Genomic DNA, 18,814 nt, shown 5'->3' with positions numbered 1-18,814 from the left:
TTTGTATGTATGTGTATAAAATTGGCTCCTTGGGAATATGTGTGTATTAAAATTGTATTTGTTCGTATGATAAGCATATGTTTGATGCTACAAAATTGTACAAATGTCATGAAGGTCATCATGTTCCTAACTGGGGTAATTAATAATCCCAGAGATGTGTTCTGTTAACTCTGTATCAACTAAAGAACCAATACTGTTACATCATTCACCATAGCCCAAGGAATCAAGATCACTGCGTACATGAAAAAATTGGCTGCAGTCTCTGAAAATACAAATCACACAACATGATCTGGTCTGCAGTGTTGAGTAATTACCCAGTTTTGTCCTTGTACAATACCCATGTAATGCATTTACTTTTATTGCAAATTTAAACAGACACTCCATCTGAAAAAGAATGAACCTATCAAAATGAACCCAATATCACAGAATATCTGTAAAGTGAATAAGAGCCTTCATTTTATGTAAGATCTCTTCCATCTTCAATGCTTGAAAACTAAGCTGCAAATATTGAACGATAAGCACTGTGATGTATGAGAGAGAATATTTGCCGTAGGCAGCATACAAACTAGTTAGTCATGACTAAGTGCTGCTGAAATAAATGAGAAATCATTGACTTAGTCATGGCTAACTTGGTCCGGATCCTGCCCAATAGCTTTCAGACTTTCTACCTTTTAGGGAACATTTTCACAATAATTTGTCATTAAGAAGTCTCTTTGTTTCTGCTATGGAAGCCCTGCACAGTGCAGAGTATTCTGAGGCATATTTTAGGACATGCATTACGTTCATGTGGGGCACTCAGTGCTGAGGTCTACCCATTGATTGACCCACATGAACAGGTACTATGGCCTGGATCACACCAAATACTCTTGCATCTGCTCATGATGGGGGAAGATCAGCAGTAGTAAGCAACCAATCTTTCTGACCATTACTGATCTCCACTGAGCTTCCAAGGAACACCAGAGTCCTTAGGAACAAAGCTCAAAAATCATGTATGTTTGTATAGGAGGACCTTGATATTTGCAGTGGTTCCATTCCACGGTACAACTGCGGATACAGAAACCGTGAATATCGGAAGCATTAGGGCAATGGGGAATTGGGGATTAGGTTTCCAGTTGGGGGAAACGTCTTTAAAATATCAGATTTCAGGGGAGGGGGAATGTGTGGGGAAGCTACCTACCATCATTGCTGTTCCCCCGAGTCGCTCTGTGCCACCAAATGCCTCCAAATCGACCAAAAATCACCTTTTAGGTTTTTTCTTTTAAAAAAACAGAGCCATTTTGAGGTTCTGAAACACAAAATGGTGGCCAGAAATGACCTCCATGGTCATTTCTGGCCACCTCCGACCCGTGTATATGCAAGGTCGGCAATCCACCCCCCTACTTTTCTGCATATGCCCAAGTCGGGTGTCTTTTCTCCAACTGCAGATCTGAGGTCCTCCTGTATTTATTTAGTCATTCATTTTACATTTATATCCCACTCTTTCTCCTAGGAGCCCAAAGTGGTGTACATGGTTATGTTTATCCTCACAGCAGCCCTGTGAGGTAGGTTAGGCTGAGAGATAAGGGACTGGTCCAGAGTCACCCAGTGAATTTCATGGCTGAATGGCAATGTGAACTCAGATCTCGGCAGTCCTAATCCTACAATCTAACCACTGTTCCCACTAAGGCATGTGTGCGTGCACATACTCACAAGTTTTCTGATGTCCGCTCAGTTAATTTTAGATCCCACTCAGGTTGAATTAGGAAGGCCCCACTCTGAATGTGTGTGTGCACACAGTGTCTTGATATTGCCGCCCAGAACAAAACTCATTCCGCACCGAGATGAGAAAAAATTAGAGGGACCACTGAATCTAACCACTATACCACACTGGCTCTGCATATGTGTATGGTGTGGGGTGTTGGGTTCTTTCAATTTCCTTTTCAGCATAATAATTCATTTTCTTACTGTTTTCCTATTACATTTGTATACAAAACAGATTGTTACCTGATTTTCTGTCTTTGTATATAAGCCCGCTGATAGTATGTGTTTATTTTATTACTGTACATTTCTATTCCATCCTGCCTCCAAAGCGTCCAGGGCAGCACACATGACTCCCACCTAGTTATCCTCATAACTCTAATCACTATGCCAGGTTAGAGTTTTGGACTAGGACCGGGAAAACCCAAGTTCAAATTTCCATTCAGCATGAAGCTCACTGGATGACTCTGGGTCAGTCACGTATCTTTCAACCTAACCTGCCTCATAGGGTTGTTGTGAGGATAAACATAACCATGTATACAACTCTGGGTTCCTTGGAGGAAGAGCGGGATATAAATGTAAAAATAAAATAAAAAGCAACCTCATGAAGTAGGTTAGGCTGAGAGATGGTGACAGGCCTGAAATCATCCAGTGAGGTTCATGGCTGAGTTCAGCTGTGTTTTGAGCTCAAAACAGAATGCAAAATCCATTTCATGCACATTCCTATCTTATACCAGATATTACCTATGGGAGTAATTTGAAGCCTTATAGCTTCTAATTCCTTGGCATGTGCATCGTTGCTCCTGATCAGAGGATTTGTCTTGCCAGATGAGACAATGAGATTGCAAGCCAATAGGAAGTCAGTGCCAGGAAACCAATCAGCAAGGGAAAAACAGGTCTCTAAAATGGCACTCGAAATGTTTCAAGCAAAATGGGGTGGTTCTGCTCCGAGCTTGAAACAGACTCTTTATAGGGTGTTCTGTTTGGAGCTCAAAACACTCGAAATGATCCATTTCGAGTTGAAATGTTCTGCACATCCCTAGTATAAGACATACAAACATATAGCAAATAAATAAGTTGCTTCTGATAGCATAGTAACAAATAACTATATGTCTATAAACCACATCCTTTTAAAAAATTCAGTTGCAGAGATTAGGCCATGATCTTGCAATGATGCAATCTACAGTTCATTCAAAGAACAAAAAACTGAAGCAAGACTTGACACGGTATGTATTGTACTGTACCCAGCATTATCTTATAATTAATTTGGCAGTTCTGTAAAATATGAATTAACTCTTTTATCTATTATTTTTCCACATCTATGTTTCAAGGGAACAGCAATGGCTGGAGGAACAGCAACAGTTAATAGACTGTCTTAATCAAACAGAGGAAGAAATTAGTAATCAGGTTGTACATTTTTCTGAGAAAAGGTAATTGATAAAACCAGAATTGGCATCATAAGATTAAACATATTGCATTATAATTAAATATATCCTTTGAAATGAATAATTAAAAATCAGACCACCACCACCCCTTATTTATTTATTTATTTATTGCATTTCTAGACTGCCCCATCCAAAGGCTCTGGGTGGTGCACAAGAAGTTTAAAAAACAAAAACAAACACCATTTAAAACACACTGCTTAAAACAATATAAAAACAATTCAGAACCATTAAAAACCAATTAAAATACTTTAAAACTGTTTGTCGCACTTTTTGTGTGACAACAAATTGGGCTCTTGCATGGAAGTTAGTGAAGTAGCACAATTCCTACTGTAGTGTTAGTACTATCTTAATTTAAAATAATCTATTAAACTTTGCTTTTTGCATCTTAGAGCCTTTCAGGAACTGAAAAGTAAAATGCTGAAGATAAAAGCCTATAAAGAAGAGATCCTGAATGCTTTGGGGGAGTTCCTTGAAGAACACTTCCCTCTCCCTGATGATAGAAGTACAAAAAAGAAGAGGGTATGATCATTTGCAATTTAAGACTGGAGGATTAAGAAGTTTTTTTCTCTTGGCAATAATTAAGTGCATAGATAGAATGCTAGAAACGCATGGAATTCATATTCATGTCCTTCATACAGTCTCAGGCAAGTACTCATCCTCTCTAAAGCCCTGCTGCTACTGACTGCCCTTAAACCATCCTGAGCCAACATTCAGTCTCTGCCCCTCCTATTTTCAATTGACAGCTGTACAATATATAATAATTCCAGGGGATTATTTGTTGAAGGTCCAAAATGAGTGGCAGAGCACATACTTTGTCTGCCGAAAGGCCCAGGTTCAGTTTCTGGCATGTCCCCTGCCTGAAACACTGCAAGTCAGTGGATTTACAACATTGAGTCACCAGATGTTATTGGCTTTATTTCAACTTCAATTCCCATAATCCCCAGCCCCAGTGGCCTTTGGTTGGGGATTATGGGAGTTGGTCCAGTAACATCTGGGGACCCAACATTTAGAATCCCTGGTGTAGACAATCCTAACCTAGATGGACCAATGCTCTGACTTAGGACCAGTCAACTTTCTCAACAATGGTGTACTCCTTTGCTTCCCACCCTCACCCTGTATTACCAATTTCTCCTCGTCTTAAGTCTTGTAGGCCATGAAAACTCGTTTCTTTGCTTACCCTTCTTGCAGCTGTTGCAGGAAGCCGTTTCGTCTTGGAAGTTTCAAAGATAGGCTTTGGATATCTTGATTTCAGTCCCTTTCCCACTGAAAACACAGTGTTTTCTGTGCCCTCTGGTGGCCATAGCTGGCAATGTTGCTGAGGACATCCCATCTGCTCTTGTTTTTATGATTTTCAATGCAGTGGCAATGGTCAGGAATTCACCTTTATAAGAATTGTGCGGTTGAACATTTTTAGGACCCAAACAGCTGAGATTTTGTATACCCAAGAAACCCTTTTCAAGTTTGGTTTCTGCAGTATCTTAAGAGAGGATGGTTATTATCGTTTGAGAAAATACATTCTACTCTTACCCACTTGGCAATCCATCCTTTAAGTGTAGTATTTTCCTTAGTAAGCTGCAACTTGTGTGGCTGTATTGGAAATGTGCAGGTAGGCATATAGTTTTGTTAGAAGGTGAACTTTAAAATATGTAGAAAACCTGAGGTAAATGAGGTTAAGATTTTGATTTAGAAGCAGCAAAATATCAAATGACAATGAATATGCACCCAACAAGGCAGGAGCTTTGTCCCCTGACCTTTAATTCTGGCCAGATTATTTCTAGTTTTTAACCCTATAGCAGAGACTGTCCATACTTTTAAAAAGCAATTTTCCTGTGCCCATCAATAGCTGAAAGCATATTATTTGTAAATGATGACTGAAATCCTCAAGATTTGAAAACACCAAAAACGAGTGTGGAACAGATGTTCCTTTTTTGCACAATGACATTGTACTACATCCTGGTGCTAGTGCAAAAGCCTTACACTAGTGCAACACTAGTCTGATTATAGGCCAGCACCTATTAAATCATTTAAAACAGCAGCATATGGAGCCAAAGTCTTTCCAGAAGAGAAGTGTTTTTTAATTGACTAAAAGTGGCCAGAGGAAGCTAAATGGATCTCCCTGATGAGGGCATTCCACAATGAAACTGCCACCATTGAAAAGGTCTTATCTCTAGTGTCTGCCAACTAAATTTCTGCTAATAGTGGGCCCACAAATAGGGCCTCTGAGCCCTTTCGCAGGTTCATAAGCAAGAAGGTGGTCCTTCAATTAGCCTGGTCCCAGATCAATTAGGACTTTAAAGGTTAAAACCACCCCTTTAACAGAGCTCAGACATTTATTAGAAGCCAATATAGTTGGGCCAAAAGACAGGGGTTGTGTTCCAGTTGACTTGTTCCACCAGTACTCTGGCGGCTGCATCCTCTACCAACTGAAGCTTCCAAACTGCCTTCAATGGTAGCTCCACATAGTAATCCACATAGTCGTCTACAGCAGATGAGCATTATAGTAGTCTAGTCGTCGTATTCTTCATTAGTATGCATGTACTTACTATGAAATTTAATTTTACTTGGTCTGTTGCTTTCCATAGGGTTCCTCTGAAAAGCCAGCTGTACAGATAATAACATTACATGAAATTTTAGAGGTAAGAAAAGTGTGTGTGTGTGTGTGTTCTGTATGAAACACTGCAGTTGAAAACTGGAATTCGTAGAGAGCAAAATATTCATGGGATTAATGGACAGTTTAGAATGGTAAATCTCTCCCCAGAGTCAGGAGACAAGAGCAGAATGTGGTGTTTGTACTCAAGGTACCATGTCAGACTTCTGTATGGTAAGAAAAGGATATTAAACAATTTTGACTATAATAGTTGAAAATAAAATATCATCATATCATATATACTGCCTGTACTGTATGTTTGAAAAGTTGCATCAGGCATAACCAAAGCCATTTGATAGTAATGTTTACACTTCTGCAGTGTAACTCTGGGACTAAACGACTACATTATGCTCTAAAGAAATGGATAGAACCTTCAGCTGACACAATCCCTTGCAACCTGCCTTGTGGCAGTTATAGGGAGAGGGTGAATTAACAGCCATTACTGCTGAAGCATCCAAAGTTCCATCCAAGTACTGTTTATGACACAAAGATTCTAAATGGGTAAAATAAGGTTCTTCACTCTTATGAACTCTCACAGCAGCTGCTCATGCAACATTTTGTACTCGGGTACAGACATCACTGGGGAAGCATATTTATATATAAAACAGCCATATTATTATTATTATTTATTATTTATTCAATTTCTATACCGCCCTTCCAAAAATGGCTCAGGGCGGTTTACACAGAGAAATAACAAACAAATAAGATGGATCCCTGTCCCCAAAGGGCTCACATTCTAAAAAGAAACATCAGACACCAGAAACAGTCACTGGAAGTACTGTGCTGGGGGTGAATAGGGCCAGTTACTCGCCCCCTGCTAAATAAAGAGAATCACCACGTTAAAAGGTGCCCCTTTGCCAAGTTAGCAGGGGTTTGCAATATGTAGAAGTGTGGGTCTGATCCTTTCCCATTTGCTTCTTGTGTGTATTTAAAAGGGAACATGGAGCGGGGTAGATATATGAACCCTTCTCACCTGATACGCTTTGCATTCATTTCGTCTTTGAAAACAACACACAGCATGAGCAGCTACTTTAGAGCAGTGATGTGGGTTTTCTAGAAAATGTTGAAAACATTTTCATGCCCTAAATCAATTGTGTTTTCTTGGGGGTGGGGCTATAATTCAGTTGTAGAGCATGTGCTTTGCATGCAAAAGGTCCTGGGTTCAACCCTGGCATCTTCTGGTAGGCCTGGGAAAGGCTCCTGCCTGAAACCTTGGAGAGCTGATGCCAATCAGTGTAGACAATACTGAGCTATATGGAACCAATGGTCTGACTCTTTGTAAGGCAGCTTCCTATATCCGATGGTACTTTAAAGTTAAAATGTTCACTTTTTAAATAAGATATTTGAGTCAACTTTATTTGTAACCTGTAATCTGGTACGGGATCCGTTGAATCCATTAGAATGGGTTCTGCACCTGCGTTGAAGTCTCTCGGTATTGAGGTTCTTAGCTCCTTTTCGGTGCCTGCACCCCGTCCCACGTGAACACGTGGCTATTTAAGGCAGGAGGAAGTGCAGGCACCTCAGTTCCTTTGTGACCGCCATAGGGATCACTCGGTTTCTGCAGCTCCTTCGTGTTTTTCCTTGGTATTTTCTCCTCAACTTGTACTGGCTTTTGACTACGGACTTATTGGACTATTCTTTGCCTACTGATTCTGACTGATTATTCTCCTGTTGACCCAGACTGTGACTGTTTCGGTTTTCTCTAACCCTTCAAACGCGACGAAAGATCGCACTGATTTATCGGCAACGCACCTAGGATTGTGAGTAAAATGGATGCTCCGAAGGGAAAGAAAAACTTTAAACGTTGCACTAAGTGCAACGATAAATTGCCCTCTCAAGACCGCCACAGCCTATGTTTGCTGTGCATGGGTAGGCCCACATAACTTCAGCCTGTACGATTTGCAAGTCTTTTTCGAAACAAACGAGGAGAAATAGAGAGCTCTGTCTACGCGCTTCTCTTTACAATGATGGGTTAGCTGCGCCCTCCTGTCCGGCGAAAACACCTCAGCTGCATGGCTCAAAGGACCTGGGTTTGGCCCAGTCTAAAACTTCGACACCCCACGCTACAGCCCCTAAGTCCTCGAAAAGGCCGGGCAACAAGATGGCGGCTCCGACTGACCCCGCCAAGAAGAAGCAAACCCTATCGGAATCAACTCCCTCGCCGGGATCGGCTCAGGATGTTGAGATTCCCTCAGCATTGAAAGTGCGTTCAGCCAGAATGCAGTCAGGACCTCCGATGCCAGAGCCAGCACTTCACTCGATACCGACATGTCCAACCGCTTCGACATCGAACGAGCTGATACCGACCCCTTCGACACTGAGCCCAGAATCTTTCCCGATACCGACAACGTTGATATCGACAGTTTTGGTGCACTCGACATCGAGAGATTTGGAGACTTCGACATCGATGTCGGCATCGAAGCAGACATTAGGAGTTGCTTCAACAGACCCACCGACAGCTTCCACGTCAACGCTGATGCCATTAACATTCTTGATACCGAAGACTAAGGACTTAGTGCCTGCACCGACCCCTATTGGTTCACCATCGACATCGAAGGAAGATGTCCAGGTGTCTGCTCTTAACACTCCGACAAACATCACCACGGTAACCCCTAGGTTCTGTGCACCTATGACCTCTATACTAGAGGGGGCTGATATACAGGACGTTGAGGCCCCACCTCTAGATCCCCTTCTGAAGATGTTGGATTCAACCACTGCTACACCTTCTACATTCCAGGGATTTCCGCATTCAGAAGAAGATGCTGCTGGGATTGCTCCGCGTATGCTCACGGCCGCACAGCTCACTGCTTCAACTCCTTGGCACACATGCGGCTTCAGTCACCATGTGTCCTCGTCACGAGAAACGGCGTTGCCAGATACAGTGTCGCCTTGGTGCTACATATGACTTCCAAGAGGACCAAGCATAGTGCAGAAGCCGGCCTTCAAAACCAGAGCCGTCTGCTCCTCCACCTCCTCCTAAAAAATTCTTTTCCAGTATGGGCACTCAGACAAGAACCCGTACTGCCTCAGTGGCTACTCCGACTTCTTCGAAAATTTCCACGTCAACAGGGTCACAAACAGATGTTCTGCCTGCTCCTTCGCCCCCACGGGCGGTATCTCCGAAGCTACCAATGCACCGTACAGTTTCCGATCCTGATTCCGAGGACAGCCACCATGGTTTGTTGGATTTTGAGTCTGACACTGAGACAGTGGAATTGGATCCCTCGCCAGATGTGGCTACACCTTCCCATGTTTCACCAATGGAAGAATTGAAAGCTTACCATTCCCACGTAAGACAAATGGCTAATGCACTGGGCCTGGATCTCACCTAACAGCTTAAGACTATAGATGACCCAGTCTACAATTTTATGCAACGGTCTCAATCAGCACAGCCGATTGCACCTCCTTTATTGCCCATCATTTCAAATGTGGCGCAATGCGCATGGGAGGTACCTCATACATCTACACCTACGTCAGAAAGGCTCGAGGGGCTATATCGCGTATAAGAGCAGGATAATACTTACCTGTTTAAGCACCCAGTCCCAAACTCCTTAGTTATCGACTGTGCTATTTCCTCCAAATCTGGACGGCGACATACCACTCCTGCAGACAAAGAGGGCAGGAAACTTGATGTGATGGGCAGGAAATTATATTCCACGTCTTGTCTATCGGTTAAGGTGGCCAACTATTCAGCCTGTATGGCCAAGTATAGTTATTGTATCTTGGAAGCTTTAGAGAAAGACTTGGATACACTGTCTCTGGAGGAACTGAAACATCGCTTCCGAAAAACATTACAGCAAGCTGGTGACCTTACCTGTCAGCAGTTAAGTACGGCAAAACACTTGGCAGAATCGGAATTGATCCATTACGACGGCTATCACCCTTCGTTGTCATGCCTGGTTACGGTCTGCTGCCCTGCAACAAGATATGAAAGACAAAATAGAAGGACTTCCCTTTGATGGTAAGGGGCTCTTTTCGGAGGAGACTGATACCACCATGGAAAAAATGAAGAAGCCTAAATTTATTGCTAAGAACTTTACGTCTGCTACCTCACAGTCAACCTCCTATGGGAGTAAACCGGTCCTATTACCGACCCCGGTCATCATTCAAACAACAGGACCGGAGAGACTTCCGTAAATCTTTCCAAACCTTCAATAAACGGGCCACGCAACAGAATGGCAGATTTCCCAACAGTCAACGCAATAAACAGGCGGACGGAAACAAACAGCGCCTTTGAAGCACAGAACAGCCCATTGCAGCTACCTGGGACTTCCCCTTGCATTCCCTCCCACAACACCAGGGAGGATATAGTTCCGGCCTATAACATCTCACAGCCGGCCCTACTAGCCACCAACTCCATCAGGTTGGCAAGTCATGCAAAAGCATGGCGCAACATAACATCAGATCGGTGGGTCTTGAAGATTGTGACTTCCGGTTAGGTGATAGAATTCAAGACCCGACCATCTTTCAGAGGCATACACTTCACGACATCAACACCGGCCCTACTTCAGGAAGTTCAGGAACTCCTTCAAAAAAAGGCTATCGTACCAGTGTGATGGGCAAGTCGACAGGAGGGGTTCTACTCCCATTACTTCCAGATACCAAAGAAGGATGGCAGGATTCGAGCGATTGTGGACTTACAACATCTAAACAAGTTCATCCATGTGAAAAAGTATCGAATGACAACGTTACAGGACATCCTGCCTCTTCTCCATCACGAGAGGTGGCTTGTGACGTTAGTCTTAAAGGATGCCTACTTTCACATAGGAATCTGGCCCTCTTTTCAGAAATATCTGCGGTTCACAGTGGGGACCTCACTTTACCAGTACCAAGTTCTGCCGTTTGGACTCTGCACAGCACCCTGTGTGTTCACCAAATGCATGGCGGTGGTGGTCGCCCATTTGAGAACAAAGGGTCTGAAACTGTACCCGTACCTAGACGACTGGCTGCTGTCCTCAACAAACAAAGAAGAGTTACTTTCTCAGATAAAGTACATGTTATGCCTCCTCCAGGACCTGGGAATACAGGTCAATTGGAAGAAGTCTAACCTGACGCCGGTACCGACCATATCGTTCATAGGGCTGTGCTCAATGCCACAGCAGGCAGGGCATTTCTCCCACAAGACCGTTTTTGGACCCTCGCATCACTAATTCAGGAGTTTCAGGCCACACCGTCTCAAACAGCGTGGCACATACAACGGCTATTAGGTCTGATGGCGTCTTGCAGGTCTCCTGTGCGGTACACGCGCTTGAAAATGAGGAAACTGCAGCTGTGGTTCCTGTCCTCCTTCAACCTACTCCAGGACAGCCCTACAAAGCTTCTACTGTTGCCAGCACCGATCCTTCGATTGCTGTCCTGGTGGACACGGCCCTCCAACCTACTCAGAGGGGTGCCGTTTCAACCACAACCCCCATCGGTTTGGGTCATGATGGATGCCTCTCTACAAGGTTGGGGTGGTCATTGCAATACTGCCACAACTCAGGGACTTTGGACACGCAGCCAACGCCAACTGCACATAAACTTTCTAGAGTTGTTAGCGGTTTTTCAAGCCATGAAGGCCTTCCTGTCTATGCTATGAGGCCGCGTAGTTCAGTTGCAATTGGACAACACCACTGCTATCGCTTACCTGAACAAGCAGGGAGGCACTGTCTGCAGGTCGCTCTGTGCACTGAGCATTCAGATCTGGCATTGGTGCATCAAGCACAGTATAACACCAGTAGCAATACACATCAAGGGTTCAATCTATCCTAGCAGATGGTCTTAGCTGCTCGTTCTCAATGGACCGACACGAGTGGGAACTGAACAACCGTTACCTACAAAGAATCTTCGACCTCTGGGGTCATCCTCAGATAGACTTGTTCGCTACAGCACAGAATGCAAAGTGCAGATTGTTCTGCTCCAGAGCGGGACACAATCCGCATTCGCTGGGGGATGCGTTCCAAATGGACTGGTCACTCCTTCATTCGTACATGTTCCCCCCCTTGCCACTTGTGAGCAGAGTAATAGCTTGTCTCTTGAATGCTCCCGCAAAGTGCATCTTGATCACACCATGGTGACCACGCCAAGCATGGTTTCCGCATTTACTCAAACTGACTTCCCACACTTACCAGAGACTTCCGAACTGCCCAGAGTTACTGATTCAAGAGGGCGGCAGAGTGTTACATCCCGAAGTTCTCACACTGCAACTGACAGCGTGGCGGATTGCCTGCTAAAAAAGATCCTGCTGAACAAACGTAAACTATCTTTGAGGCGAAACTACGCCAGCAAGTGGAAGCGATTTGCGGTTTACGCAAAGACTCACGGCTTCCGTCCCAAACAGGCCACCATTCGAGAGGTCTTGCTTTACATGACAAGCCTGAAGACATCACAGTTGTCTAACGTATCCATACGGGTGCACCTAGCGGCTCTCTCTTCTCGACATCCTGGTTGGGATGGTAGGATGCTATTCTCCCATCCCTCCTGTAAAGGTTTCTTGAAGGGACTTACGAATCTCTACCCTCCTGTACGCAAACCTGTGGAACCTTGGAGCATCTCTCTGGTCCTCTCTGCTCTAACAGAACCATCGTTTGAGCCAATGAGTTTGGCTTCACTTAGACATGTGTCCTTAAAAGCTGCCGCCTTAGTGGCTATCAGCACTGATCGCAAGGTGAGTGAACTGACTGCCCTCCGTATGGACGTGCCATACGCTCGGTTCTACCCAGACAAAGTCCTCCTACGTCCAGATATCACCTTTGTGCCTAAGATAGTTTCAGATTTCCATGTGAACCAGGACATAGTTCTGCCCACTTTCTTCAGATCTCCCTCCACACCTTTGGAGAATGCTCTCCATTCCCTGGATGTCTGCAGGGCTCTACTATATTATCTCTCCAGGACTAAAGCATTCCGAAAGACAAAAAAGCTCCTGGTGTCATATAAGGGCTCTACTATGGGACAGGCGCTATCCAGACAACGCCTGTCTCATTGGCTGGTGGAAACCATTCACCTGGCCTACTCAATACAGAAAGTACCAGCCCTGAAATCTATCAAGGAGCACTCCACAAGGGCGTTTGGCACTTCCGCAGCTTTCCTGTCGGGGGTTTCCTTCCCTGATATTTGTAAGGCTGCTACCTGGTCCTCAGAAGAACCATTTGTGAAGCACTACACTATTGACCTGCGCTCCGCAGCAAAGGCGAACTTTGGGAGAGGTGTCCTAAAAAGGGTGTTACAATAATCCACTGCTCCCTCCTCCTTTTGGAGCTAACTAAACACCCATTCTAATGGATTCAACGGATCCCGTACCAGATAAACAGGTTGCTCACCTGTAACTGATGATCTGGTCGAGATCTGTTGATATCCATTAGACCCTCCCTAATCTCCCCTCTGCAGTGGACCATGGGTCTTTCCAGTAGAACTTACCATCTATTCGACTGCTTCAGCAGTCTCCAAGGAACTGAGGTGCCTGCACTTCCTCCCGCCTTAAATAGCCACGTGGGGCGGGGCGCAGGCGCCAAAAAGGAGCTAAGAAACTCGACACCGAGAGACTTCCGTGCAGGTGCAGAACCCATTCTAATGGATATCAACAGATCTTTACCAGATCATCAGTCACAGGTGAGCAACCTGTTATCCTCTTTATTTCAAGGCAACTAGAAGAAAATGCTTGAAATTTTATTTATTTTTATAAGCACATCCTGTTACATTTTATCTGAAATTCTCATTAAATGACAGATGAAAACTAATTATATTCTAAATCTTATTCTCATTTTCAGAGCCTTATACATAAACTCATAAATACATCACATGATCCATATATAACAATAAGTGATTCATTTTGGTCACCATATATTGAACTTCTCCTGCGATACGGAATTGCATTAAGACATCCAGAAGATCCAAACAGAATACGCCTAGAAAACTTCCACCAATAAGATATGTTAACACTGAGCTACTACATGATCAGTAAATAGTTAACTTGGAGTATAAATGCTCCCTTCTGCCAAGATGATATTATTTACTAAAGTTTCATAGCTTCCTTGCAGGTTCTTATAATGCCTTTGTATTGCAGGCTCTACAGAAGTGTATTTTAATGTGAGATTAAATGTGAGATTGTGGCTCTTATAATGTTCCTTTAGCTACTATTTGTAGATAAGACTTATATTCTAAAAATTTTCAGATTGTGAAAATAAGAGATCAACTCAAATTAAAGGACTTTTTAAAAAGACCAGTGGTTTGTTTGGGCTGTAACCAAATTTGCTGGCATCGGCTGTCAGAGCAGAGCTTTGGATTAAAAGAACATTTAAGTAACATTATTTCTTCCTGGGATGATATACCAAGAAAAGGAAAAGAGAATTCTCTCTTATGGTCAAAGCACTAGGATGTTGTGTAGGCAAGGACATTAGCACTAAGAAAGACAAGGACATTAGCACTAAGACTCTTAAAATGCTAAAGTCAGAATTTGAACCTTTTCTTTAATGGGGCTGGGTTGTTGTTTTTTTACCATCTTTCTGTCTTCCCAGGTCTGAATCTTCTCACTAGCGAGCATTATGGTGATTTTTTAATTGGAATCTGGCCATATTGGAGATTATTTCACACAGTGATAGCACATTTGCTCCCTAGATTAATTACCAAGAAAATATTCCAAGACCACAGAGTTCAAGTCTTCACCCAGCTACAGCCAATTCTAGAGCCTCTAGTGAATAACCTAAGAACAGCCCTGCTGGATCAGGCCCATGGCCTATCTAGTCCCGCATCCTGTAGGAAGCCCACAGGCAAGAGCTGAGGGCATGCCCTCTCTCCTGCGATTACTCCCCTGCAACTGGTATTTACAGACATCTTGCCTCAGAGTCTGGAGGTAACCTATCTCCTTCAGACTAGTAGTCATTGATAGACTTGTCCTCCATGAATAATCTAAACCTCTTAAAGCCATCTTAAGCTGCTGGCTATCACCACATCCTGTGGCAGAGAATTCCATAGGTTGGTTATGCATTGTATGAAAAACAACAACATATATTTATTCATGAAAAAGTACTCCCTTTTGCCAGTCCATTCTTTTTTGGCAATCAGTTTCATGGGATGAACCCTGGTTCTAGTGTTATGAGAGAGGGAGAAACATTTCTATCAACTTTCTCCACACCATTCATGATTTTACAGACCTATATGATGTCTCCCCTCAGTCATCTTTTTTCTAAAACAAAAAGCCCCAGGTTTTGTAGCCTTGCCTCCTAAGGAAAGTTCTCTAGGCCCCTGATCAACTTGGTTGCCCTCTTCTGCACCTTCTTCAGTTCTACAATGCCCTCCTTAAGATATGGTGACCACAACTATAGCAGTACTCCAAATGTTTTATATAAGGGCATTATAACATTAACAGATTTATTTTCAATCTCCTTCCTAATAATTCAAAGCATGGAATTTGCCTTTTTCACAGCTGCCTCACACTGTCTTGTCACTTTCAATGAGCTTTGATGATGAACTTTGTCAAAAGCTTTTTGAAAGTCCAGGTATACTAGGTCAACTGGATCACTTTTATCCACAAAAGTTTGGTGAGCCAAGATTTACCTTTGCAGAAACCATGCTGGTTCTCCTTCAGCAGGGCCTGTTCTTCTATATACTTAACAGTTTTATCCTTGAGAATGATCTGGTACGTGATCCGTTGAATGCATTAGAATGGGTTCTGTGCCTGCACGGAAGCCTCTTGGTGTCAAGTTCCACAGCTCCTTTTCAGTGCCTGTGCCCCGCCCCACGTGGCTATTTAAGGCGGGAGGCAGTCCTTAAAGAGGCCAGGTGAAAAGATGGTGGCTACTGGCGAGCCCGCTAAGAAAACTTGGGTACAAGCGCCATCGGATTCAACGCCATCGCCAAGATCGGCTCAGGATGTCGTCTTCGTTTTGGCGTCGACGGCACCACTGGCGCCCAAGAAGTCGACTCTGGAACCATCAATTCCAAAGATTCCACTCCAGTCGGTGTCGACGGCTTCGACACAAGGAGAGGCCTCGATGTCGAGCCGGCGCGCAAAAGCAGCTTCGACGCCGATCTACACATCACGCTCGGTATCAACGCCGAAACCGATGGAGGGTTTGGAGGGAGCTTCAATGGACCTGCAACTCACGGCATCGATCTCATTGACTGTACAACCCTCATCAACATCGATGCTCATGATACCGACCACTAGAGATCTAGTGCCAGTGCCAACTCCTATCAGGTCCCCCTCGACATCGAGAGATGGGAATCAGCCGTCCACTTTGAACACTCCAGGTAACATCACCACGGTGACCCCAAGGTTCCATACACCTATGACTTTCACACTGGGGGAAGCTGATGTCACGGACGCTGAGGCACTGCCCTTGGATCCCCTTCTGAAAATGTTGAATTCGGCAACAAACATCCCTTCCACTTTTCATGGATTCCCACATTCTGAAGATGATGATGCACCTGTGACCAGTGCTGCTCCGCAGATGTTGACTGCTGCTCAACTCACCACCACCACCATACCACGGCGCACTTGTGGCTTCAGCCACCCGGTTTCCCCGTCAAGGGAAATGGCTTTGCCAGGTATCACCTCACCTAGAGCGACCTATGACTTCCAGGAGGACTGCACCTGGAGAGAGCGCCTTGACACAATCCAAGGTCCACAGGGTACCGCTGCTGCATTTTCCATCCACCTTCTCTCGGCAGGTGATGCTCCACCTCCTCCTGAGGAAGTGTTTGCCAATATGTGAACACAGACACGAATTCGCAGTACCACTACACATACTCAGACGACTTTGAGACACTTCACCATGACGGCGGCACAAACCGAACCTTTGCCAGTCACTACTCCTCCACGACAGACGTCTCCAAAATCACCGTCACGCCACTCTCATTCGGACCCTGATTCTGAAGATAGCCATCATGGCTCTTCTGACTTCGAGTTGGATGCTGAAACGGTGGAAATAGACCCATCTCCAGATGTAGTTACGCTGACCCATGTTTCACCAACAGAAGAATTAAAAGCTTATCACTCTCACATGAAGTGAATGACACTTGCATTAGGGCTGGATCTTACCTCGCAACTTAAAACAATAGATGATCCGGTTTACAACTTTATGCAATGCTCTCAATCCGCACAACCAGTTGTGCTTCCCCTGTTGCCCATCATCTCCAACGCTGCACAATGCGCATGGCAGGTGCCACATACATCGACACCTACTTCAAAACGGCTGGAGGGTCTTTATCAAGTGCAGGAATAGGACAATACTTACCTGTTTAAACATCCGGTCCCGAACTCGTTGCTCATCGACTGTGCAACCACCTCCAAGTCCGGCAGAAGACACACTACCCCTGCGGACAAAGAAGGCAGGAAGCTCAATGTGATGGGCAGAAAACTATACTCCACGTCTTGTCTGACTGTTAAGGTAGCCAATTATTCGGCTTGCATGGCTAAATACAGCTACTGCATCTGGGAGAACCTGGAGAAGGACTTAGATACACTATCTCCAGAGGAACTGAAACTTAGATTTTGTAAAACACTACAACAGGCAGGGGACCTTACCTGTCATTAGTTGAGCACGGCGAAACATTTGGCAGAATCGGAGTCCCGTTCCATCACAACAGCTGTCACTTTATGTCATCATGCCTGGTTGAGATCAGCCGCCCTGCAACAAGACATGAAAGATAAAATAGAAGGACTCTCATTTAATGGGAAAGGGCTGTTTTCAGAGGAGACTGATGCTACCATGGAAAAGATGGAAAAGTCGAAATTCACTGCCAAGACCTTTACATCTTCAACTTCACAGGCCACATCCTATGCTAGTAAGCAGGGATCCTCTTACCGACCCCAGCCCACATACAGACAACAAAACTGGAGAGACTACTGTAAGTCTTTTCAACCTTTTGGTAAGCGTCCAATGCAACAGAAGGGAAGATTTACCTCAAACCAACACAACAAACAGACAGAGGGGAACAAGCAGTGGCTTTGAAGATCAGAACAGCCCATTGCAATTACCTGGGACTCCCTTTGCTTTCACTCCCAGAACATCAGGGAGGACCTGATTCCGGTCTACAACATCTCGCAGCTGGCCCCATTAGTCACCAACTCCATCAGGCTGGTGAGTCATGCGCAAGCATGGCGCAACATAGCATCGAATTGGTGGGTTTTGAAGATTGTCACATCAGGCTACGCGATAGAATTCAAGACTCGACCATCATTCAGGGGTATACACTTCACAAAATCAACGGAAGCCTTACTTCAGGAGGTCCAGGAACTCCTGCACAAGAAAGCAACAGTATCAGTGCGATGGGCACATCGACGGGAGGGGTTTTACTCCCGTTACTTCCAGGTTCTGAAGAAGGATGGCGGGATTCAACCAATCATGGACTTAAGATGTCTAAACAAGTTCATCCATATGAAAAAGTATTGGATGATGACGTTAAAGGACATCTTACCGCTTCTGCATCAAGAACTGTGGCTTGTGATGTTAGACTTAAAGGATGCCTATTTTCACATAGGAATCCGCCCGTCCTTTCAGAAGTATCTGCAATTCACCATAGGGACCACGCTTTACCAGTACCAGGTTCTACCGTTTAGACTCTGCACTGCCCCACGTGTATTTACCAAGTGCATGGTGGTGGTGGTAGCCCACTTGATGACTGACCCTGGCAAGGGTTAGGCAGAATGCAGCCACTCTGTATGCGGGGAAAGTCGCATGGTAGCCGGAAGTGATGCAACCCTCACTTCCGGCTTCCATGCGACTTCCCCCGCATACAGAGTGGCAGAATGCAGCCACTCTGTATGTGGGGGAAAGTCGCATGGTAGCCGGAAGTGAGGGTTGCCGCGGCGCGTCCTCCATGGCAGAGCCGCTCTCAGTGGCTGCTGGGAGGCGGCGGCAGCTCCTGGGGGAGCTGCCGGGCGGAGAGGCGCCGAAGTGGAGGCCGGCTTCTTCTTCAACTTCATTATTGGCACTGGGCAGCAGTAATTACTTTCAAAACTGTGAGTCAAAGCGGCTGGCGGCATTGCAGAGGGACAAGGGGCAGC

The 18,814-nt window shown here is 44.8% G+C and overlaps 1 protein-coding gene across 1 annotated transcript in view; it reads left to right on the top strand.

Moving 5' to 3' along the window:
- Positions 1 to 14,029, top strand: part of CENPK (centromere protein K) — a 29,099-nt gene extending 15,070 nt beyond the window's left edge. Inside the window, exons 6-10 of the mRNA XM_053300815.1 lie at positions 2,881 to 2,963; positions 3,069 to 3,167; positions 3,572 to 3,701; positions 5,765 to 5,818; positions 13,575 to 14,029. Coding sequence (XP_053156790.1) covers positions 2,881 to 2,963; positions 3,069 to 3,167; positions 3,572 to 3,701; positions 5,765 to 5,818; positions 13,575 to 13,733 — 525 coding nt within the window. The 3' untranslated portion in view covers positions 13,734 to 14,029. The remainder of the gene's footprint in view (positions 1 to 2,880; positions 2,964 to 3,068; positions 3,168 to 3,571; positions 3,702 to 5,764; positions 5,819 to 13,574) is intronic.
- Positions 14,030 to 18,814: the final 4,785 nt, after the last annotated feature.

The sequence above is a fragment of the Hemicordylus capensis genome, chromosome 2 (assembly GCF_027244095.1).
Source record: "Hemicordylus capensis ecotype Gifberg chromosome 2, rHemCap1.1.pri, whole genome shotgun sequence".
Lineage (NCBI taxonomy): Eukaryota > Metazoa > Chordata > Lepidosauria > Squamata > Cordylidae > Hemicordylus > Hemicordylus capensis.
Note: the sequence above shows the minus strand (reverse complement) of the source record. Positions and strands in the feature narration are given on the sequence as shown.